This window comes from Giraffa tippelskirchi, chromosome 3 (genome assembly GCF_054371585.1).
Source record: "Giraffa tippelskirchi isolate mGirTip1 chromosome 3, T2T-mGirTip1v1.2.pri, whole genome shotgun sequence".
NCBI lineage: Eukaryota > Metazoa > Chordata > Mammalia > Artiodactyla > Giraffidae > Giraffa > Giraffa tippelskirchi.
In genome coordinates, this window is record NC_137277.1 from 190,842,222 (window position 1) to 190,867,412 (window position 25,191).

The 25,191-nt window shown below is 55.8% G+C and overlaps 1 protein-coding gene across 1 annotated transcript in view; it reads right to left on the bottom strand.

The window, feature by feature from the left end:
• The window catches only part of IGSF21 (immunoglobin superfamily member 21), a 271,583-nt gene extending 250,513 nt beyond the window's left edge, over positions 1–21,070 (bottom strand). The window contains exon 1 of the mRNA XM_081576094.1: positions 20,669–21,070. Coding sequence (XP_081432220.1) covers positions 20,669–20,738 — 70 coding nt within the window. The 5' untranslated portion in view covers positions 20,739–21,070. The remainder of the gene's footprint in view (positions 1–20,668) is intronic.
• Positions 21,071–25,191: the final 4,121 nt, after the last annotated feature.

The window sequence follows — 25,191 nt, forward strand, 5'->3', positions numbered from 1 at the left end:
GCATGTGGTGGAGGCCCTCGGGAGACCGAGGGGTCCCTTGCCAGCCCAGGACACCTTCCCACCTCTCGCCCTCTCCCACCTCCCATCCCGCCGGCCTTTTCCCACCAGGAGTCAAAGTTCTCCATCACTGTCCTCCCACGTGGTCCAAGCCCCTGTCGCTTTCTCTCCCTCCCTCCTGACCCAGGCTCCATCAGCGAGGAGTTCTCCTGCCTCGCTCCCTATGATGCTATCCTGCTAATAAGATTAAAACATACCTCCTACTTACAGCATCGATTCATAGCGCTGATTTACTGTTGCTTTTCGGCTGCTACAAAACAGATGCGCAGGCCGCCACCTTTATCTCTATCCATCTCCTCGCTGCCGGGGAATAACTGCTAATTAATACCTTTCTGCCTCCCTGTGCCTGCCAACTTCGAGGGCCGTCAATACTCCATGGGCTCCCTGCCACCCGGCCACTCACCCCAACCCGCTCGGGACTCCAGCCCCAGGTCAGAGGTACCCTGGGGGTTCAAGGTGGAACAAGAAAAAGTGGGTTTCTCCACCCTCCTCGTCCTCCCACTGGGCACACAGACATGGTCAGGGAGCAAGGGGCAGAAACAAATTCAGAAGGGACTGAGTCAGACCGTGGTTCAAATCTCAGCCTAGTCATATCAGCTCCGAGATTTTCACCTCTGGGTCCCAGGCCCTTCTCTGCAAAATGAGGGAAGCCACAGGACCCACCTCCTAGGGATCAACAAGCATTAAAGATCAAGTCAAGAAGGTCAATCCTAAAATCCCTGAATATTCACTGGAAGGACTGATGCTGAAGCTGAAGCTCCAATACTTTGGCCACCTGATGTGAAGAGCCGACTCACTGGAAAAGACCCTGATGCTGGGAAAGACTGAAGGCAGGAGGAGAAGAGGACGACAGAGGATGAGATGGTTGGATAAACATAATGAACATAAGTTTGAGCAAACTCTGGGAGAGAGTGAAGGACAGGGAGGTCTGGCATGCTGCAGTCCATGGTGTCGCAAAAAACTGGACATGAGTTAGTGACTGAACAACAGCAAGAATGTACTTAACACAGTCCCTGCCTCCTGCTTCCTTGGGGGCCTTTGTTCTGGGCCTAGAGGGGGTGCCGTCACCATGGGCCAGCTGAGTTTGCAGTATTGGTGTCAGGGAATGGCAGGTGGTCATTCCCAGTGCTGGGGGCAGGCTCCAGGGAAGGCCCCAATACAGGAGTCAGCTAGAGATACACGGTAAACCAATTACACTCCAATAACCTAGACAGCGTATTAAAAACAGAGACATCACTTTACCAACAAAGGTCCGTCTAGTCAAGGCTATAGTTTTTCCAGTGGTCATGTATGGATGTGAGAGTTGGACTAAAAAGAAACCTGAGTGCCGCAGAATTGATGCTTTTGAACTGTGGTGTTGGAGAAGACTCTTGAGAGTCCCTTGGACTACAAGGAGATCCAACCAGTCCATCCTAAAGGAGATCAGTCCTGAATATTCATTGGATGGACTGATGTTGAAGCTGAAACTCCAATATTTTGGCCATCTGATGCGAAGAGTTGACTCATTTGAAAAGACCCTGATGCTGGGAAAGATTGAGGGCAGGAGGAGAAGGGGACGACAGAGGACGAGATGGCTGGATGGTATCACCGACTCGATGGACATGGGTTTGGGTGGACTCAGGGAGTTGGTGATGGACAGGGAGCCCCGGCGTGCTGCGGTCCATGGGGTCACAAAGAGCTGGACACGACTGAGCAACTGAACTGAACTGAACTGCCTGGTCTGGAGACACCAAAGCCGAAGCTCACTCAGCTCAACGTCAGGAGTTGAGCCAGGCGTTCCCTGCTTCTTTTCTTCTCCCTTTTCTGCTCAAAAGGCACCTCCTCCAAGAAGCCTTCCTGAACCACACAATCTAGAGACGCTGCTCTGTCCTAAGCCCTGGACTATCCCAGAGCCCTGAGTTCCCCTCACAGGATAGTACCATCCAGAGTTAGGCTATTTACCTATTTGTTCATTTCTGTCTTATCCATCAGAATGTCAGTCCCAGGAGGCCTAAGCACTTGACTGTCCTGTTTGGCATCATCTCCCTGGGCACCCTGGTAGCTCAGACTGTAAAGAATTTGCTTGCAATGCAGGAGATTGCAAGTTTGATCCCTGGGTTGGGAAGATCCCTTGGAGAAGGGAATGGCAACCCACTCCTGTATTCTTGCCTGGAGAATCCCATGGACAGAGGAGCCTGGTGGACTACAGTCCATGGGGTCCTAAAGATTCAGACATGACTGAGCGACTAACATTTTCCCTTTCCCTGGGCACACAGAAGGAGATCAGTAAGTATCTGATAAGTGAATAACAAGTTCTCCGTTAATGTTAGCCAATAATAATAATAATGTTGATAAAAATAAGCAAGGTTATCACTTTCCTCTCCCCTTAAGTGAAGAGCTGATTAAATGTTCTCTCTCCTATAGTGAGGCATCCTATTAAAAAAAAGCATTGCCACTGTGTCCACTGCAAGGAGATCAAACCAATCAATCTTAATGGAAATCGGTACTGGTTATTCGTTGGAAGGACTGATGCTGAAGCTGAAACTCCAATACTCTGGCCACCTGATGCAAAGAACTGACTCATTAGAAAAGACCCTGATGCTGGGAAAGATTGAAGGCAGGAGAAGGAGACAACAGAGGATGAGATGGTTGGATGGCATCACCAACTCAATGGACATGAGTTTGGGTAAACTCCGGGAGTTGGTGATGGACAGGGAGGCCTGGCGTCCTGCGGTCTATGGGGTCGCAGAGAGTCGGACACGACTGAGCGACTGAGCAACCACCACTGTGTACTCAGTGTCTCCTCGGCACCAGATGAGAAACTGAGGCTCAGAGAAGTCACTTGCCTTGCCCCAGATGACACCCTTAGTGGGTGACTCGGCTGCCATTGAGATCCAGGTGGGCCACACATTCTCAGCCATCCCCCGAGCCCCCAACAGGGCACAGCACGTCCCACCAGGAGGAACACGGACAGCTCCTTCTGTGCCAGACATGTCCGGATGCCAGGGTTTCCCTCCGGGCTCCCAGATTGAAACTGCCAGCCTGCAGAGAGAGAGCAGGGCACTCCCTCTGGTCACTGGCGGATGTGACGTGACCAGTCTGGGGGGGACGTCAGCCTGATCTTGGATCTGTGTGGTTGCATGGAGAGGGTCAAGAACACAGGACCAGGTGAATCTGACTCTGGACTCCTCCTCCTTCTCTCTGAACAGTCCCCTCCAGCGGAGGGGGGGGGGAGCTGCAGGACCAGATGGGGTTAGATGTGCGAACGCTCAGAATTATCACTGTCTCTCTAAATGCCCAAGTCTGTCCTGGCCTGCAGTCTTCCCCTCTGTCTCACCCACAGGTCAGCCAGGCTGGGGGCCCTGCTCTGTGAGGGGAGGAGGTGGGGTGGGGTGGCAGCTCTCGCCCCCCTCACCCCAGCCGTGAGAGATGGTGGGGGGGGCGGTGGGGGGGGAGGAAGCCCCAAGACCGGGCCTGGCAGATGCGCCAGCAGAAGCCAGCACGGGCGCTTTTAATAAAGCATAACGAAGCGTGGGATCATAAAATATTTTGTCTAATTCCAGGCTCCCATGGGGGCGGGGCAGATCAGCTGGGCAGGCAGAGAAGCAAGGTTCGTAGAGGGAACCCTGGGGCTGGCTGGGGGTTGGAACAGGGCAAGCTGGGAGCAGCAGCACCCGAGGGTCTGGTCCAGGGCCGGGGTGGAGCGGGGGCTTTCTCACAGGCCTCCCTTTCAGCTTGGAAAGAGGCAGCAAGCGGAGACATTTCCCCCCAGAAACGGCCCCCTCCTGCTGGAGGCCTGGTACCAGTCACGGGCCCCTCTGGGCTTCCCTTTCCCCACATGAAATGAGGCTTGAACCTAAACAGAAAACTCTTCCAGTGTGAGGCCAACACACTCATTTTCAAATTCCTTCACTCAAAGTAGATCTGAAGCCCGTCTGTTAAAGAGGTGGCGCAGACTCCTGGCTCAGTGAGGGGACGAGGTGCTCCCCCGGCTACTGTTTTGCCTGACGCTTTGGCCGCCAGAAGTGGTGCGGGGGCACCTCCGTGGGAAACGGGGCTCCAAGGAGCACAGTTTGAGAACCATGGGTCGGCCCATCCTGCCTAAACTGCTCCATCGTTCAAGGCCCAGCTCAGGTCTCAGAACTTCATCGGAGGCCTCACTAACGGTGCAACTGTCCTAGTCACTATCAGACACATGCCAGCTCTCAACATCCTAACATTCATCATGGCCAGTGACTATGCTTCTTTACTTGTTTGCAGCCGGGGCTGCACAGAGTCTGAGACACGGTAGATGCTCATTAGAGGGCTCCTCCCTGACCGCACACATCTACACTTGGCCATCACACCCAGCCCTGTTCTCCATAGCAGCTATCGCTTCCTTTTGCCACATACTCATGTATGTACTATCTGTCTGGTCATACACGCTGGGAGGTAAGCTCCAGGAGGGCAGGCTTTATTTATTTATTTATTTTTCTGTTCACCACCATATCTCCAGTGCCTAGCACACTATCTGGAACAAAGTAAGTGTCCAGTTTGTCAGATGAATGAATGGATGGAGGGATGGATGATGGATATATGGCCAAAGAAAGAAGGAAGGAATTCTCCTTTTCTTCCTTGAGTCAGTGTAAATCTGCCAGCTCTAATAGGTTCATTCAGAGTTCAAAATGTCTTTTGTTACTGGGTTTGGCCAAAAAGTTTGTTTGAATGTTCCACAAGATGTTTGAGTTGGGGTGGGGGAGGGGGGCGAATGAAGTTTTTGGCCAACGCAATATGACTCTCATGTGGCTCTAAGCTCTGCAGAGGCAACTCTATCCTTCCTCCAGGTCCCACAGTGCCCACACAGGCTCTTATCAGTTCCATTAACACTTACTGACACCTGCTCTGTGCCAGAACCATGCCAGGGACAGGGAGCGTGGAGCTGAGTCCCGGTGCCCTCTGGGCCCCAGGGTGCTGTGAACATAGTAGGTGCACAGAAAATGTTCGTTAAATAAATTAAGCGACATCTAAGGTGAGACCTGAATGATGAACAGGACTTAGTCCAGAGAAGGAGGCACATTCCTGCACAGGGACTGGCCTGTGCAAAGGCCCTGGGGCAGCTAGGAGCACCCAGTCTTTACTGCTGAGGTCCTGTGTGGCAGGATTCACGTCCCCCTGCCCCAGTGGTTCCCCGCAAGTGGCACCCAGTGCTCTTCCCAGAACCCTGGGCACAATAGGTCCCCTCTGAGGTCATGCTCTTTTGGGGAAGAGAGGGAGCGGTGATGAGCCACAGCCACTCCCCTTGCCAGGAGCATCTCCCTGGCCACCTCCACACCCACCGAGCCCCACACTCATCTGCTCAGACCCACACACTGCACTAAATTTATCCACTGCAAATACCTCTCCTGTCTCTTTTCTGAGGGAAATAACATTGTTTAAGTAAAGCCCTTTAAATTTTAAAGGGCTGGGTTTGTGTGATCTCTGCGGGAGGCTTTTAGCAGCAGGCTGGAAAGAAATAATAACAATAAGGAGGCCAGAGACAACAGGGCGGAGCCAGCTGCCACCCAGTGACCGCCCAGGCAGGGGGCCCAGCACCACCTCAGGCTGCTGCCAAGCCCCTGACCCCCTCCCCCAGAGGCACGTGGGATCAGGAGGGAAGGTGCAGAGAGCCCCAGAATCACCAAAGGTCAGGTTGGAAGGGATCTCTGGCAGAGAAGCAAGCAGGCAGAGAGGACAGAAGGCAGGTAAAGCGTGAGACACCCTGGGTTCAAAGCTCAGCCACTTAGTAGCTGTGCAACCCTAAGCAAGTGGCTTAGCCTCTCTGATGACGCAGGACTTCTCCCGACAACTCAGGCAGATTAGTCATCCCCTCTTCTGCAATCCCATAGGGACTTGGCAGCCATTTCAATTTTAGAGTCTACAATATTAATCAGTAATTTACTTGCTTGCCTGCTGCTCTGCGCCAGGGGACTGCGGACTCCTGGAGGACAGGCCCCGGGTCTCGCTTGTACCTTAGTGCCAGCCCTGGCACAGGCCACAGCTCAGAGCTCAGAAAACAGCTGCTGATGGGAACCGAAATGAGGCTAAGTCTGTGCACCAAGGAAGCAAGCATCTGTGGGCGCCTCCTCGCCACTGACACAGCTGCTCTCCGCAACATCGCCTGGAGGCAGGATGCTTCACCCCAAAGGTGGGGACTGGGGGGCATCAAGTACGTCTTTTTTAAAGCATATCTATTTATCTGGCTGCATGCAGTCTTAGCAGTGGCAGGCAGTGCTGTGGCTGTGGGATCTTCTGTCGTGGTGCATGGACTTTGCTCCACGGCACGTGAGATCTCAGTCCCCAGACCAGGGACCGAACCCTTGTCCCCTGCGTTGCAAGGTGGATTCTTAATGACTGGATCATGAGAGAAGCCCCCAAAGATGTCTTAAAGGAGGTATTTTGGACCTGGACAGGACTCTCCTTCCCGATTTTATTACTCACCGAAGAATCTTAGAACCGGGACTTCCAGACTCAGTTCTTTGCTTCACGGATCTAAGGTAAGACGGGAAAGGGGACTGAGTAATGGTGCAAGCTGAGGGAGGAGTTGAAATCAGATCCTGGGGCTCATCGCGCTGAGGCTGGTCTCCTCTCCACTGTTTTCCAGCGTTTTCCATTGTCACCCACAGGGTGAGGTCACGTGGTACAGGGAAGCCTTCTTAAAAATTCAAATTGTCACATCCATTTTAATATGGATTAAGAAAAAAGATGTACTAGTGCCACAGGCCTATACATTACTCCTTTGTACCAGTGAAAAAAAGAAGGAATCGATTTAAATTTGATTTTAAGACGATCGTGATGTAAGAAACAACGTGGGTAGGATGGAGATAAAGTCACGAAGGAGGTGACTGAGGTCTGGCAGCGTCTGCAGTGCACCCCCGGGATGGTTCAGAGCTGGAGACCCGAAAGCCACACGCCACCACCCAGGACGTGAGCACGGCAGGTCACACCGCTCCCCCTGAGACCCAGGCCCCGGCCGAGGGCCAGGGGGCGGCCCCTGGCACTGCGATGGGTGGGTGGGTGCCCCGCAGCCCGCACACAGAGGTCCAGCCTGCAGGACCTGGCTCCGTATTTGACTGGAAATGAATCTAAGGTAAAGTGAACAGTCAGGAAGATGGAACAGAGGAATGTCACCTCGACCAACATGGACACTAGACCCAAGGGGACGATCGGTGGAGATTTTCCTGAGGAATATCGATCCACAGTGAGTGATCGACCCTGCCCTCTCAAAGGGTCACACTGCCGTTGAGTCAGTAGGCAGGGCTGAGACCAACCTGCATGGGCACAGGGCAAGTAGCCGGGCTGGGGGGCAGACGGCATGTGGGCGTGGGGCAGGGACACTCTGTCTTGCCCGGAGCACCTTAGAGAATAAGCCAGGGAAGAAATCGCTGCTGATATTTGTCATGGCAATTTCAGCAAAGCACCAAATGTCGAAGCGTCTCGAATTTCAACTGGCAAAATTAGTCCTCGTCAAAGCCAATTTGAACAGTCAAGGTGGATGGAGAAAATGTGCCGGACAAAGGAAAATAGAGGGACACGAGGAAAGTACCCTGAGCCAATTCAGAAGCAGCAACCCAAAGGGGCTGTTGGTGGAAGTTTTCCCAAGAAACAGTCAGTCCATTTAGAAGCCAGCCACCCCCGAAACTCCAGCTACTTGCTGAGAAGATCCCTCTAAATAGGGAATTGGCACTGTTAGCTTTCAGGTGAAGGATAAACGGTCTGGTGATCCAAAGGGCTAACTCACTGCTAATTCCGTCCTCCCCCACCTGCAGAGGTAGGAGCAGCCTCCGGCAAGACTAGCTCCGAGGTGGAGAACACCTGCCTTTACCCTTGCAACGAAGGAGCTCTGAGGCCATTGATGACACATGTGGACCAGACCGTACATGGTAAGAGCCGGTGGGGATGGCAAGAAAGATGATCTAAATGGATCTGAGGAGAAAGAACCTCTTCGTGGGAAATAGGGTGGAAAATAGACTGGGGAGCGAAGCGCCGGTGTGCCCTGGGGCAGAGTGATCAATTGGCAAGATGGACCAGCAGACAGGGAGGTGTGGGGACGTTGTAGAGTCTTGGGCAGAGATGACACGTCACAGTGTCCGCACCAGCAGCGGAGGGGTGCAGGCGCTCCTTCTCAACAGACTGCAATGCTCTCCCAAAGTTACCTGTCCCTTCAAGCTCACATGCCCTCGGGAAGCCAGTTCCCCGTTTCTAAAGCCCCAGGCTCATAAGCTACATTTTGGCTCAGGAAAATCCAGCATCCAGCACAGGATGGGGCATAAGGGCAGGCATTTTATTACTGCGATTGTTATTAGTATAAGTAGCGACCAGTTATTTATGAGCGCAGCACACTGGCTCGTTCCATCATGTCAGCAACTCAGCTGGCTCATAGTACAACCCTATTTTCTAGACGGGAACACTGAGGTTGGGCAGGATGGTGCTAGGTCTCTGCTCTCTGCTCCCAGGTCGCTCTCTCCCCTTCTCCACCTATTCTGTGCCTGGCGGCCCAATTGCATGGGCATCCAACTGAGTTTGGTCCATGTGCCGCATTAGCAAGAGACCCAAAGGCAGGAGGAGGATGCAATTGGAGTGTTTCTCCCTCCAGCTCCCTGCCAGGTCCCCAAGAGTTGGCTGCATCCCTCTACCCAGGGACCAGTCCTGCCCGCAGCCCTCTCCTCTCAGCCCTCTTTCCAGTCTGCGGGCGGTAGTAACTCCCCACTGACCCTGGCCCCAAGGGCTGCCCATTCCCTATGCCCCCACTAAACCCTAAAACCAGTGAAAAGTGAGAGCGTTAGTCGCTCAGTCCTTTCCCAGACTCTTTGTGACCCCATGGACTGTAGCCCGCCGAACTCCTCTGTCCATGGGACTCTCCAGGCAAGAACACTGGTGTGAATTGCCATTCCCTTCTCCGGGGGATCTTCCTGACCCAGGAATCAAACCTGGTAGTCCTTTAAAGAAGCCCTTCATGGACCCCCCAGGTTAAGCTTGGTGTTTCCTTCTGGAACCCAGTTGATACGGAGGGAAATAAATTGTCCCCAAATTACAGAGCTTACAAACAGCAGCACCGAAACCCCAACCCTCCTCTGTCTGCCTCCAAAGCCCGTGTCATTCCATGGGAGCCGCGGTTTCCCACCCGCAGACATTCACACCTCCCAGACTGGCCACGTTCGCATGCCACCTGCTCCACAATGCACTTAACATTTTTCTTAAACTTGACTCTTAGTTTTTGTTTTTTTACTTAAATAACCCATTTTTAAAAAGGGAAAGAGAATTTAAATCACTGCCTCAAATGGCAAACCAGTCTCACTTGCTTTAAACAGAGGGTGACTGAAAAAGAATTATAATGAAAACAAAACACTGTTATTAAAACCTTGACTTCCTCTGGCTCACTGCAGGCGTGTTGCCCCACACCTGTTTTTGTTGGAAAAAGAGATTAGCAAGCTCGAGGGTGTCAGAGCTTGACGGCATCAGCCTGAGGCTCTCTCCTCGGCACAAGGAGGAGGATGGCTTGGGAAAGGAAGCGGGAAGACCCTCCCTCTCCGGGACTCCTCGCCACTTACTGCCAGTGGGAGGGACACTTCCCTAGACCCGTGATGTCCAGTGGAGCCTTACGCAATGATGGAGACATCTTATCCACCTCTGTGCTGTCCAACACAAGAGCCACCAGCCACGTGTGGCTGTTGCGCTCTTGAAATGTGGCTGAAGAACTGAATTCTGTTAAATTCAGTTAAACAAAAACCAAGACACTTTGCTGAGTTTTAACGTAAATGTCGGTGTTCACACATGGCTCCGTGTTGAACACAGCTCTGTAAGCCCCACGAGGGCGAGACTTCGCCTGGTCCTTCTATGGATTTCTAGAGCGGCAGGGCGCTTGACTGCAGGAGCAGTGCACCGATGGATGGATCAGCGAATGAATGAATGAATGAGCTACAACGCTTCTCACAACATCACTTTGCTCTCTGTGTTCAGTCTGCCCCGGAAACCACTAGCTCTTCCTCGTGCATGCATGCTCCGTCGCTCAGCCGTGTCCAACTCTTTGAGACCCCGTGGACAGTAGCCAGCCAGGCTCCTCTGTCGGGGATCTTCCCAACCTAGGGATCGAACCCGTGTCTCCAGCTTCTCCAGCATTGCCAGGCAGATTCTCTATCACTGAGCCACCTGGGAAGCCAAGTAACCTTATTCCTCCGCCACCAGGTTGCTTGCCCCTCTCCTCCCACCAGGCTCCACCCTCGGGCCACAGGCCTTAGGAATTCGCCTTCTGACGTGCCTTTTCCTCTCCAAGCTGAGCTCAGGCCCACTTCTCTGCTGCCTGAACAAACAAAGAAGCCTTTGTGATGTGGTTGCTTTCGCCGCCCCCACCTCACTCCCTCTGCCCCTGCCTGGGACATTAGGTGCCTGGTGACAATTAGCAATGTATCACCTGCTTCTGTAGAACCAGGCTCCTGGCCCTGGGTTATTGTGAGCCCTGAATACCCACTTGACAGAAACCTGCCCACTCGGGCAGTGAGCATCAGCTCGAGACACGAACGCCACCCACCCTCTGGCCGTGCCAGCCTCTGTCTTCACCCTGCCAGGGCTGCCCGCCCCCCCGCCCAGCCCTGCACAATGCCAGGGCAGCCAGTGATGGATGCCTTCCTTTAGGGCAGCATTAAGGAGCCGCGAGGAAGAGATGGTGCTGGGAGGATAATGGAGGCGCCAGTGACTGGTGACAAAGAGCCCCGTCGGAGGAGCCCTGAGTGTCTCTGCAGAAAGAGAAACAAAAGGGCAGAAGGAACAGTTGGCAAAGCAACAAAACAATCCAGTGGCTCAGCTGCCTCTCTCCCTGGTGACTCTCGAGTTGCTCCTGTGATGTCGGAGGCTGGTGGTTGCTCCCTGCTGGAGCGCCGCCAAGATCCCCACTCAAGCCTGAGGACCCCGATGCTCCCCTACGCAAGGCTCTGAGGTGGAGGGTCTGCCTGACGGAGCCCCTGGGATCGCCCCTGGGACGACCTCCAGGGAGACGAGCTGGCTTCCAGCAACCCCCCTCCCCCCAACCCCCCAACCCCCGCCTACACACACACACACACACACACACACACACACACACACACACACACACACACATGTTATGCACAGTGTGAGATCCTCTCTGGCCTCAGTTTTCTCAGCTTTAAAATGGGAGAAAGGGGTGCATTTAATTCTCTAGCTCCCTCCTGGCCCCGGTGCTCTGCAGTCCTAAACCTAAGGACTTGCTTAGAACTCTGTGTAGGAAACCTACAACTACCCCTCCTCCTGGGCACTGGGGCTTGTAAACGCTTCTTCTTCAAACCTGTGGCCGTTCCAAACACCATTATAACAACAGCAACAACTTTGCACGTGCCTACTATGCTCGGTACCCTGCATACAGATCCTCCCCGAATTATGCAAATTTCCCCTTCCCAGCAGCCCCCTTCCCAGCAGCCCCTGCCCCACGAAGCCACCACGATGGAAAAATCAAGGCTGGAAGCAACAGAGAGGCTCTGAGCTCACACGCTGGATACGTGGGGGAGACGGGATCCGAACCCATGCCAGACCTCAGAGCTCACGCCTGCTGGGCATCTAGAAGCTTCTCCCAGGAGAAGCCGCCCTGCCACTCCTGGCCCGGGCCCAAGCTGGGACAGCCCCATCCTAGGCAGGGGCCTGGTCTCCCCCCCTTGTCAGGTGTGGACACTCTGGGAGAGGCGAACAGTGTCCAAATGATGGCATTTCTGCCTCGAGGCCATTGTCTCTCTGGGTACCCCAGAGCCATCATTTATAATACAAAGGCGTTCCAAAGAATGTCCAGCTTCAGGTGCCCCAGAAAAGCCAAATTAATCTTCCTAGAGCCCTGCTCTGGGAATGTCACTCGTTTCTCTTCAACTGCCCCCCGTAGCCCCTGGGCTCAAGTCCAGACCCCTCGCTCAGGCTCTCAGGCCTCTGCCAACAGCTCTAACCTCATTTCCAGCTTCTCAACAAGCACCTTCTGCTCAAGCGAGGCCAGCTGCCTCCCAGCCTCACAGCCCAACAGGGCGCTCATTGCCTCCTCCAGGCCTTTGCACATGCCTTCCGCCCCCTCCCACCCAGGCTGGGGTTCCCTCCCCACCTGTCGAGGTTGTTCTGATCCCTCAGAGCCTTCCTGGGCCACTCCCCTTAGTTCCAAGGGTTTATTCTTGTACCCTTGTACTGGCCATTTATTAGAGATGATCTTTAATCATTCTCAAATGAGCCCATGCTCTATGGGGTTTGCCAGCAGCCAAAACTCCTTAGGGGATATCTCTGCTGATCTAGAGCGAGGCTGGGACAGCTGCTCAATGAACAGAAGTGACTGGATCCCTTGACTTGGCTCCAAAGCAGCTTCCAGGACAGGAAGAAGAAAATAGGAGCCCCCTGAGCCTTTGAGAGGGACCCCACTGCCGTCTGACTCCAGCCTGGGGGCCAGGAGAAAGGGAGAGGCCAGTGACCGAGGGCCAGTCGCACGCCTGCCTCTCATGGATTATTTCATTCATCTCCACATTACACTCTATTTTCAAAAGATGGGGACACCGTGACCTGGAGAGCTACTGATTTGCCCAAGTGTATACTCTGCTAGGGAGTGGCCGGGCCAGGCTTTGAACCCAGTTCAGATGGAAACCAAAGTATATTAACACCAGGTGGCTGGTCCACACAGAGACAGTGATTGAGGAAGGATGGGCAGGCCCAGTGGCATGCTGGTAAATGCTTAACAACCAGCTCTGGGTTGGGGAGAGCACTAATCTGCAGTGTGTGCCCATCTCCATGGTGTAAATCACCATGGTCAGCTTCCAGCTGCCAGTGAGACCAACTTGGGCTTTGGAAGAGATGTGTAAACCAATGCCTAGGTTGAGAATCCAGCTCTGCCCCCCATGGGACCTTAGGCAAATCACATAATCTTCCCAAGTCGCATTCCTCTCCTGTAAAACAGGAGACTGCTAGCCCCCAGACGGGAGTTTCTGGGAGCATTTATTACGACTGTGTGTGCACATGGCTCGCATGGCGCTCGGCAGGTAACTGTTACCATTTCCTTCCTTCCTTCCCCAAACCTCCCACCTGCCAGCAAATGAGAACAGCTCCTCCAACCAGGGAGAACCCAGAAGGAGCAGGAAGCCTTTGGTCTTCCCACCAGCTTCTACTGTTGGCTCATCCCCCAGATGCCAGCCATGATGCCAGCGTGAGCTATGGTGGGCAGAGCTGGACAATAGACATATTCTCACATCAGAAAGGACTTCCAGAGGTGACTGAGCAGGGCCAGGAAACAGGCCCCAGGCTCAGCATCTGGACCAAATGGGAGACATCATTCATTCAGTCCGTCAGTGAGTCATTCAACAAACACATCTTGAAGATCTGCTCAGAGCCAGGCTTCATGCCAGAGCCAGTGGGACAGGGATGTCTGCCCTCAACAGCTCTCTGTTCAACAGGGAGACAAGCCCAGGACCAGGTCCAGCCCCAGAGGAGAGCTGTTTAAACAACACGTTGCCCAAAGTGCCCCTGCCAGCATGCACAGGCGGTCCCTGAGTTGGCAGGGGCTGGCGGGGCTGTGGAGGGCGAGAAGCAGGCAAACAGAGACTGGGAGGGAGGTTTATGTGGAGTCGGGGCTGTGCCGGCTGAGGGCAGGGGTCTGCTCTTTGAGCCAAGAAAGGGTGGAAGCAGGGGAGGAGGGGAAGACATGAAGCTAAGGCCAGAAACCTCTGGGCAGGTCTGTGGGGCGGAGAGACAGCGGGCTCCTGTCTCCGTGCGGCGCGAGCACGGCCCCGTCGGCGTCCTCCCCGTGGACAGCAGTGGAGGGTGGAGGAGGTCACATCAGCAAAGCGGCTACGGCGGCAGCCAGCTCACAGCGCAAGCTTTCTGCTGAGTTTAGTGGCCTATGGGCTCGTGGGGAGCTGGCCCGTTTCACTGCAGACCCCTGGGGCCTGAAGGAAGGAACACAATGACTGGGGAGGGAAAGAAGGCTGAGCCTGCAGCCACAAACCCGGACTCCAGTCCAGCCGCTTCCTACCACCGTCTTTTCATTTCCCTGAGGCTCAGTTTGCCCGGTCTAGTCAATGGGCACAAGAGTAGCCTCCTTCACGACTGACGGGAGATCTACACGGAAGGATGGGGGTCAAGCATCTCGTCAATGCTCAAGTACCACCAGCAGAAAGAGTTAGGATGTCTGGAATCAGAGTCCCCATCGCATCGATTATCTGAGAGTCTTCAAGAAAGACAGAACCTAGTTCCAGGAGCAGAACTTTACCAACAGGAAGTTCATCTGTGAATCCAGCCTGAATTCCACAAGCCATAAGCCTTTGCATATATTTTCTATAGAAAGTCATGCACCCAAACCCTCTCCATGTACCCAAGGCCAAAGATGCCTTATTCATCCAAACAACCAACCTTTATTAAGTATCCATCATGCGTTTGTGAGGAAGATTCAATAGTGAGAAGAACTGGACAGGTCTCTGCTCTTGCAGAACTTTTTACTAGGTTAGCGGATGGGAGGTTCACAGTGAGACCGGCTCTCCCACATTTTGCTGGGAGAAACAACTTGTGTCATGAGTGTTAACTACACTAATGTGGGTGTGGGCAGGGGACAATGCCTCAAGAATCCAGGGGAAGTCAGGGAGCAGGTAGGGAAATAGGTCACTATGAACCATCCTCCAGGAGTTACCAAGAGTGGCTAATCAGCAACTCTAATGCTTATCATGCCTAGGGAGGGTATCAAGTGGGGTCCTTTTCTTATAAAGGGCAAAAATCAACTCCAGGTAACCCAAGCCAAAAAAAAAAAATAATAATAACTAGTGGAACATTACGCGGAAATTCATGGAATGCAAGAACAAGCTGGGGCCGCAGGTCACTAGAGCCAGAGCAACTCGGACAGAATCACCGTTAACACTAATGACAGTTATCTGAGCCCACGGGACCGAGCTAAGAGCTCTGCATGTCATGACTCACTGCATCCTGCTCATAACACCCTGGGAGGAAGATCCCACCATTATAGCCTTGGGAAACCAGAGAAGTGCAGTGTCTTTGGGGGCTCCTGTCGATAAGGGGGAGCTTCCAGCGGTTTTCAGTCTTTGCTCAGTATCCAGATTCTGGGGATAACGTGTCAGATAGACCTGTCTTAGTGGGGCTATGGCTGATCGCGCCACCTACCAAGATGGCACGCAAATGGGAGGGTGCTGCATACTCTCCCAAAGCAAATCTGATACGTTGCCAGGAGATGCAGGAATGGCTGGGGACACACCAAACACCAGATTCCTTTCCTGGGTGTCAACGTCCTTTCCCGCTCCTTCGGTCTGCTACTCTATACACTTCGGGCTCCATATATGTTGTACTTGTTTGTTCCATCCATAGAATCTCGGCCGATAGGTCCCGAGCCCACTCTGCTAGTGAACCCTACTGCCAGTGTAAAGGTGGGTTCCAGGGTCTCATCCCCCTGGTTCCTTCCCAGAAACTTCATCCTGAAGACAGATGCTTCTTAGGAAGTCATGTCACATGTTTCACTTCCATTGACATTTATTGTTTAAAATGGGGGACTTTGTGTCCTCTTGCTAATGGTAGAGGCTGCTGCATTCCTCTTTCTGTGATGAAACAATAAATACTTTCTCGTCTCTTCTGGAAGCAGCAGTGTCTTTGGATTGCTTTAGACCTGGGTTTGAAACTCCCAGTTCCCACCCTTATAAAAGATTTTGAGCCTCATTCATTGCTTAAGAAAGAAAAGAAAAGAAGGAAGTGGGAAGAGAGTAAGGCAAAGAGAGAGGGAGTGAGAAAGAGAGATGGGAAGAGCTGGGGGTATCCTGGGGCCTCTTGTCCTCGTCTGTAAAACATGCCTAATGATACCGCCTCATGAACTGTTGAGGGCGTTCAATGCATAAAGAACATCCAATAGGTGTGCGATAAATGGAAGCTACCAGTACCATCACTCTTCTTTCTCCCAGTCCTCAATTAGACTCAAGAAGCGACAGCCTTGAAGCTGAGCTGGCCCTACCAGGCACAATCCTGCCTCTGGCCCTTAGCTCACCTGGGTTCCCTCCCTGGAATATTAGCCCTTGGCCTGTTAACCTTCTCCCTTTGCTTCAAGGTCTAGTTCAAGTCATCCCTCCCCTTTGAAGCCTCCCTTAATACCCCTAAAGAAATCACTCTTCCCCTACAAACCTCCTGTGGGGGACATCAATCCACTTGGCATCCTGCAGGTATCAACAAATTTCCACTCGGATTGTCTTTTATCTTTCCAGGTACTGGCCTGACCTCTCACCCCACTGGAATGATGGTCACGGTCATAGGTCTTTCTTTTTCAGATGCGCCCTGCCCACAACAGATGCCCATTCATTCTCTTGATAATGACAAGGGCTTTTAGGGTTGTCCCCTCTCCGGTCTGTGCAGATGAACCACTGGATAATTTGATTTCAGTGGGGTTTGGGAAGGAGCAAGGCAGCCAGACAGGGCACTGGACACACGGCAACTGTCCATGCGGCTGGAGCTGAGGAAGTGACTGAGGCCCGTTCTCACCAGGAGACGGCAGAGCCCAGAGGGACAGAGACAGTCCTGGGTCTGACTCTCAGCTTGCCGCTTACTGACTGGGTGGCCAGGCCGCTTAACCTCTCTGAACCTCAGCTTCCTCATCTGGAATATAACCTTAACTCTCAGGACGGTTACAAGGATTAGCAAAGATAAGAAGAATAAAGCACATATGGCACAGAGCTGGCACAGTCGGGGCTGAACAAATGAATTTCAAGTGGCCTGGGGATGGAGCAGAGGTGGACGGGTCCCAGGAAACCCAGTGTACAGAACCCCTCTTTGTAACCAGCCTCCTCTTTGTTCAGCCCTTGTTTGGTTTCAAAGTCAGGACTGCTAAAACCCAGGAACCTCGAGGAGTCTCTTCATCTCCTCCACCACCCCTCCCCCACTGCCCCTGCCCCCAGCTGTAGCAAGACTCAGGTCTGTGTGAGACAGGTGTTCTGAAAAGCTGGGGTAGGCAGACCGATCTAAAGCATCCCTGGTACCTTGCCAGCCCTTGCCCACATGCCCTGTCCAAGGAACGTTGGAAGGAAAGCGGGAGCCAGGGGCCAGACCAGGTGGGACCTGGGAGACATTGACACCCTGTCACGAACAAACCTTGAAATTCTGGGCCTCAGTTTCCTAATCTGTGGAAAGAGGAGCTTAAGCCCATCTTGCAGTGCATGAGCACCGCGAAGCAGCTGGCACGGGATGGCCACACGGCAGCCGATCCACGTAATCTTGGCTATTGGAAAAAACAGAACCCTGGCTCTGATATTAGAAGAGGAGCAATCTGAAGGTTGTTTAAGGGGACGGTTGAGGGAAGATCGTTCGATGCAGAGTCTCATTACTTGCTTCGACAGGGGCCGCTGTCCTTTAGCGCTTACCATCTTGCCCAAGGCATTAGGATTTCAGGGGGCGGTAATCAGTTCCTACTCTAAAAGGGTTCTCCTGCTAAAAATTACTCTTTTCAGAACCACTGAAGTAAGGGATCTTGGAGGTCGCTCCCAGCTCGAACATTCTCTCTACTTAAAAAGCAAGAACTCGTTCAGCCTCTCAGGAGAAATTCCAGTTTGCATCTTGAGAGGGAAGGGGTGGGGTTTATGGCTGGGGGCGGTGCGGAAGGGGGAGGAGGGGCGGAGCGACCTGGTCCAGGCCGGGCCCTTAACTCCCGCGCCTGCGAGGGCTGGGCACAGGCCCGGCGGTGCCCTAGGGGCGTAGGGTGGAGCTGGCGAAGCGGATAAATATACGAAGGCGTCACAGCAGCTTGCGCGCGCGCGCGCGCAGCCCCCGCAGTCTCGGTGCGGCGGCGGCTTCGGACCAGCCGAGTCAGCCCCCGCATCCCACCCACCCGTTGACACGCGGCTGCCGAGAGAGAAGTGGAAGGGCGTCCAGTGGAAGTGGAAGGGCTGGGGCCTTTCGCGCGCCCTACCTCGGCCTGCCCCCCGCTGCCCTTCGCGGAGACTTTGCCGTGACCGAACCAGGAGGCGGGTCTATGAACCGCTGTCCTCCCTGCGCTCCCAGTCCCCGGGGCCCTCGGTCTCCTGGGCCAGCCAGGGCACGAGTGCAGGATTGCCCTCCCAGAAGTGCCCAGGCCAGGTGAAACGGGGCCTGAGGAGTTGAAAATCCGTGGGGAATTTTCCTCTTGGAGAGGCAGATATTGGGGCGTGGGGAGCAGGAGCCCTCAGCCCGGCCGGTCCTGTGAACCGCCAGCCGCTCTCCCCTCCCGAGGCGCAGACCCGCCTCTCCAAAGTGGAGTCCCTGTGCGCCGCGAGCTGTCGGTGCAGAACAGGTCCCGGCGCACGGGCCGGGCCTTCCCTAGTAGAGACCGCCGTCGCCCCCGCGCTGGGCAGGCGTGTCTCCGGGCGCCTGCCCTGGACCCTACCCTCCGCGCCCCCCGCCCTCCGACGCGGCGCTGGCAGGCGGCCCAGCCCCGCCAAGGGCCAGGTGCGCGGCTCTCGGTCACGTCCCGGAAGGGCGCCCTCCTCCGGCCAGACGGCCTGTTACAGCGCGTACCGACCCTTCTGGTACCCCCGCCCTGCGCGGCGCTGACTCTGAGAACCGAAGGACGGCTCGCGCCCCGTGCGCTCTCATCTCTGCAGCGAAGGGAGGGCTCCGCCCGCGCCCCACGCTCGGAAAGTTTCCCGTCTGCGATCCGAGTCGGCGCTCTTCCCTCTCGCTGGGTATCGGAGCTCAGAGGCCAGGCCGGCTCCCCTCGCCCAGAGGCGCTCGCCCGAGCCTCCTGCCAGCTGCAGAGGTGGGCGGGGGGCGGAGGAGCCAAGACACCCCCTCAGGTCTCCGCAGCCCCAAGAACCGCGGCTCGCAGGTTCTGGGGAGAACTCGCGCGGTGGGATCCTGACGCAGCGGGCTTTCCCCGCTAAACCCTTCTGTATCTAGTGGCCATCCCTACCACTGACCAGTCTCTCCGGTTCTGCGTATTCTGGGGAAAAGGGGTGCTTCACTCCTGCCCCCACCCTCTAGCCACCCTCCCCCGCCCCCGTTCCCTGCAGTGTCCAGGTGGAGGCTCCGAGCGCCTTTCGACAAAGCCCAGCGCCCTCCCCGTGGCGCTGGCACCCGGGCACCACCCCGTCCCCGCCCCCATATAACCTTTCCCTCCAGAGGCTTCCGAGGGAGGGAGCCATCGCCTAGAAGTTGGAGGGGGGATTTCCACGCACTTTGGAAAGTCTGTTGTTCCAAGGGTAGGCAGACCAAGTACAGGGCTTGCCTTCCTCCCGATTTACACCAACCCCTCCCCCTCCTCTGCCAGCAGGACCACCATGCAGGCTCAAATCCTGCAGTTTCTCCCGTCAGCGGACCGAGCACTCTGTAAGGACCTCGGGGTGGAAGCGGGTGGGGTTATTTTAGGGCGCACCCGTTGCTGGCAGGCACTCTCAGAGTCTGGCTTGGCACCTCCCAGGAGTTCAAGGTACACGGGAAAGAACAGATCCTCCCATATCCATCACCCGCTGGGCTGGGGGCTGAGACCCCACAGGTCATAACGGCTACTTTTGGGCACCGTGCATCCCCCGGCCCTCCGCGGCAGAGCTGGGATGTGACTCCAGACGCCCTGGTTCTGGGCGTCCAGCTTTGGGACTAGGCTTGGGGCGAACCGCGGGCGCGGACCTCCAGAGCCTGGGCCACCGCTCTCCGCCGGTGCAGCCTAGCTCCCGCCGGCTCTGAGCGGCCGCGTTGGCTCTGCCCGAAAGGCGCCGGGTCGCCAGGTTGGGCGGCCGCAGCACTCTAGACCCGCCAGGCGGCGGCGCCGACCGGGAGGCCCCGAGGCTTCCGCGAGACCCGGACCCTGGAGCCGCGGAGGCACCGGTGACTCGCTCCAGGAACCTCCTTCCAACGGGTTTAGCCCGATCGGGACCAAGTCCACGCGGGACACACACGCACACCTCCCCCGTCCCCGGACGCGTCCGTGCCTCCCTCCACACTGGATCCACACGCTCCACCGCACGCTCACACACTCCTGGCCCGCGCGCCTGCACCTCCACATCCGAGAAACGTACACTCTGGCCCGAGGGTCACATCCCGCCTCCTCGGCACACGCACCCCGCCGCCCTCCATGGAAAGACACCCGCTGTCATGTATCCCTAAAGAGACCCGTACACTTGGGACACGCGTGCCGTGCCACACCTCACACACTCACCCACGCTTCAACACGCTCCCACATACAATGACACAGGCTCACCCACTTCACACCCTCACCGAGAAGCTGGGCGCCCGCTCACACCCCCAAACACTCTGGCTCACACTCCTTCTCACACACACACACACATTTTCTGTGTAACTGACAGACACTCAAACACCCCTCCAGACACTCGCTCGCTCACACACCATCACACACATCCAGATACATTTCGGCACCCTCTCCACGCACAGCGCCTTCCCGGACACCCTCACACGGACGCCACAAAGACACACGCTCATACACACACGCGCGCACACACCCTGGCACAGACCCGCGAGCGTTCTCTCCAGAGGAGACGTCCGCCCTCCCTCGTCAGACCCGCCAGCTCTGCAGCCCCCGCGCCGAGCGCGGGTTTCGGACCCGGAGCGTCTCCGCGGCGCCGCTGGCCGGCGGCCGCCCCCGCGCACCCCCGGCCCGGGCTCCGGCCGGCGCCCTCGCACTCACCGCGCGCCCGGTCCAGGATCGCGGCGAGCAGCAGGCAGACGCAGCCGCGGAGGCTCGGGGCGGCTCGCATGGTGCCCGGGAGCTGGCGGCGCTGGCGGGGCGGCGGCGGCGGCGAGGCCCCTCGCCATGGGCTCAGGCGCGATCCTGTCTCCGGCCGCCGGCCGAGACGGTGGCGGGCCGCGTGGGGCGCCGCGGGGGCGCCCCCATGCCGCCGCGGCTGGGCCGCCGGGGCGCTGGGCTCGGCTCGGGCTCTGCGGGGCGCCGCGACCCTTGCTCTCGGGGCGACCTCGGGCGCGCCGCGGCTCCCGGCTCCCCGGCAGCGCGCGGTGCCCAGCGCTGCCCGGAGTCCGCTGGGCGGCAGCGCCGGAGTTTGCAGCCGAACCGCGCTCTCTCCGCCTGGCGCCCGCCTCTGCCGGCTGCGCGAGTGCCCCCTCCCCGCGCCCGCCCTCCGCCCCTCCCCCTCTCCCCGCCCCCCGCCCCCCGCTCTCTCCTCGCCGCGCTCTCCGCTGTATTATACAGACTTCTCTTTAATCCTTTCTGGGCCGTTCGGCTCTCGGCCGCTAAGCCGATTTATTGCAGGGAGAAGGCGAGCTCCCCATCTCCCACATCCCCCCCCCGGTCGCCCACCCCCTCTCCCCAGGCTCCCCTCCTCACTAACACGCTCGCAGCCCCCGTCGCTCGGTAACCCTCCCTAGGCTGACTGAGCGCCCTGCCCTCCAGACCAAGCTCCACCGGATCCTGCTCCACCGAGTCCCATCAGGGACACCCTCCCCGCGCTCGTCCCTAGGCTGGCGAGGGAGGCCGCCTGTCCCTTGAGAGAGAGGCCGTCGGTCCGGAGAGTCCAGCAGGCAGGGTGTGGCCAGGGATACTGGTCTCGCCGCCACCTATTAACTGAGGGTGAGGGGCTTCGGGTGTTCTGAAACTTCCGAATGATGGCTGCCCTTCCCCCAGGCACTAGTGGATTGGGGAGTGTTTTGTCCTTCCTTTCCAGAAGAGCCACTTTCTTGGATCCTGCCAGAAATGGGTAAGGAACTGGGTGTTTCCTCCTGGCAGAGACCAGTTTCACCTTTTTTTGGCAGACCTGATTTCTTTTCTCCTTGGGCCTGAAGATGGGGGGTTAGGACTTGAATCTATCCTTACCCTCCCACTACACACACAGACGTGCTCACGCGCACACAGACATGCTCATGTGCACACACATGTGCTCTCACACACGTGCACGCGCGCACACACACGCTCACACGCACACACACACATGCTCACACGGACACACACATGCTCACGTGCGCACACGCATGCTCGTGTGCACACACATGCTCACACACATGCATGCACACACATGCTCACATGCACACACATGCTCACGTACACACACATGCTCACATGCACACACACACATGCTCTTGCATGTACTCGTGTACGTACACCCCAGCTATTGAGCCTCAGGCCTGGCTGGCTGTGGGCCTTGTGGTCTCCTGAGAGGGGAGAGGTCTCCAGTCCTGGGAGAAGTCAGAGTGGGAGGGAGTGAGGTTAGATGGGGAAGCTCACAGCATGGACTTGTACTCCCCGGCATTCTGTGGTGAATTACCAGCTTCTCTATCTCTGCCAGGTTGCCATATCAGACCGTGACTCTGTTTACCTAGATGCACAATGGGTATGAAGCCAGTCCCATCTCCAGCAGCCCTTGGAGGGTATGTCGGGAGTGCAGTGAGCTGTGGGTGGAGCCCTGTGCAGCGATGCCCAGGGCAGGGAGCTGGTCCCTCCAAATGCCCTCTGGAGCCTTACCAAGGCACTTCCTGAGGCTGCAGCCCACACCCCCCACCCCTGGGGAAGGAGGGATTTGCATTTACGAAGATCTGAAAGCATACATTCACTTGACAGGCTTTAGAATGATCCTCTCGGTAAAATAATAATAATGATCGTAATAAACCCTTATAAATAGGTGTTTGATTACAGTTTGTCCCTATGTGGGTTTTTTTTTTTTTTTTTGAATCAGACTAATTGGCTGCCAGGCTGATTGGGCTGGATATGCCTTGAACACTGGAGTCTTAGGCCCTTTCTTCTCCCCTTGCCTGGCTGTTCTTTGCTCCCTCTCACCCCACCCACCTAGGTCCCACCTTCTCCCAGCAGCTGAGGGCCAACTTGAGGTCACCTCTGCCCCTGAACCATCTTTCTGGGCTGCCCCAGCCATGCCATGGGGGGCAGTCCTTGACTGCCTCTTCCCTGCCCCTCCCCCTCCTCAGTTCTGGCCCAGAAAAAGGCCGACAGAATCCAGATCCATCATAGATGCTAAGCACCCCCGCGGAAGGGCCTTCCTGGCTGGGGGGAGCATCCAGCTGGGAAGACCCCCATGTTGGTCTGAGTTCTTCAGATAAATGCCAGGCATCCCTGCCTGGGCATTCCTGCTCTGTAGGCCCAGCAGCCAATCTGAGTGCCTCCAGGCAGGTAGACAGGCAAGAGTTTGCCAGGTGAAACCCTGCAGCGGCAAGGCTTCCTGACTGTACTCACCGCAGCCCTGTTGTGTGCCGTTAGAGCCAGGGGTCCGGCGGGATTTCAGGACCCTCCTTGGTGACACTTCTTCCCAGTCCAGGTCCATACCAGATGGGAAAAAGACCTCCTCAGGGAACAGCAGAAAGGAGACAGTCAGCTGTGAATGGCATCTGGTGAGAGGCCAGCAAGGAGAAAGGGAGGCATGAAGTCAAAAAGAGGCTGTTCCTGAGGGCCAAAGCTTGGGCTGGGGAGTCGGGTGGGGAACTGGAGGCCTCAGTTAACCCTCTCTCATCCCCAACCTTCTGAATCTCTCTTTTAACACCACCCGTGTGTGCTCAGCTGCTCAGTCATGTCCAACTCTTTGCAACCCCACGGACTGTAGCCCACCAGGCTCCTCTGTCCATGGAATCTTCCAGGCAAGAATACTGGAGTGGGTTGCCATTTCCTACTCTCTGACCCAGAGATTGAACCCCTGTCTCTTGCATCTTCTGCATTGGCAGGCTGACTCTTTACCACAGTGCCACCTGGGAATAATTAAAGTTATTGGTCTTCCTAGCCAGTGCCTGGCACATAGTAGGCCCTCAACCAGTATTTGTGGGTGGATGGATGAATGAATGAATGGGGCGGGGCACCGTGTTATATTCATTCCACTCTTCAGCTCTTAGCATAGGGCTAGCACCTGAAAAAGACTCATTGGGAAAGACCCTGATGCTGGGAAAGATTGAGGACAGGAGGAGAAGGGGGTGACAGAGGATGAGATGGTTGGATGACATCACCCACTCAATGGACATGAGTTTGAGCAAACTCTAGGAGATAGTGAAGGACAGGGAAGCCTGGCGTGCTGCAGTCCATGGGCTCACAAGGAGTCAGGTACGACTGAGCGCCTGAACAACATCAGCAGCTGACTAATGCTAGCAGGAACCCTTTGGCCGTGAACCTTTTCAGAGAATCAGCAGCCCCCAGATCACACGTTCAGAGAAAGGACATCCTGCTTGGGTGCACAGTTGGTTTCCCCAAAGGGGCTTGACTGTGAAGTGCGTGTTTATTACCATATGGCAATTGTTCTTAGTAATACCGCTACCTCTGCACACCTTCTCCTGGGGGCACACACTCCTTCAGCTCCTGTTTCACAAAACACAGCTTCGGAGGCTATTCTCTTGCCCCAGAGGAAGGTATACCCACAACACTGAGAGGCGTGGGGAGCAGGGGGGCACAGGGTGACTTAGCCAAGGGAAAGGTCACTCAGGGCAGCCACAGGCTTTTCATTCGCTGAACGTCTCTCGGCTCCTGTCTCCCAGTGGATGGGCCGTCAGCAGCGGGGCCGCCACTCTGCAGTCTTGGCACCAAGATCCATGAGTCATGGCGGGACATGCCTCTTCCAGGGGCACCAGCAGAGTGGGAGCCCTGGACCTCCCCGAGGCTGGCGGCTGGCGGTGTGGCTGTCTGCCCCCAGGCTCCCTCTGTCCATGGTGCTGAGCTAAGCTCTCCCAACAGAGGGCACTACAGCACAAAGCAAGTGTCTCCTCTCCTGACCCGAGGGAACACCCCCAGAGGTCAAAGGGGCCCTGGGGCCCTCTGTGACCTCTAGTTTGTTTATTGCCGGGAGAGAGAAAGGATACGGGTTATTGTTACCTCCCCAGCCTGGCTTCCAAAGGGATGAGCTCTGTTGGTTGGGGTAGGCCCTCCTGTGGGGTTGGATAATAATGCTAAGAGTAGTAAGCCTTTGTGAAATTGCTCCTTTTATGCCAAGCACTGTTCAAGCACACAATGTGTATAAACTTCACAATAGTGTCTAGTGCGAGTATTATCATTGTTCTTATCTTACAGATGAGAACACTGAGGCAGAGAGGCTAAGCAACTTGCCCAGTACAGCATGATAACAGGGCCAGATTTGAACCCACACAAAGTGCAAAGCCAGAGCTCTCAAACACTCTTCCAGGCTAAGATACACACATGCACACATGATGTGTGCACACATTTACACACACACAAGGTCACACAGGCACACACAAGCCCTGGAAACCACTGTTTTG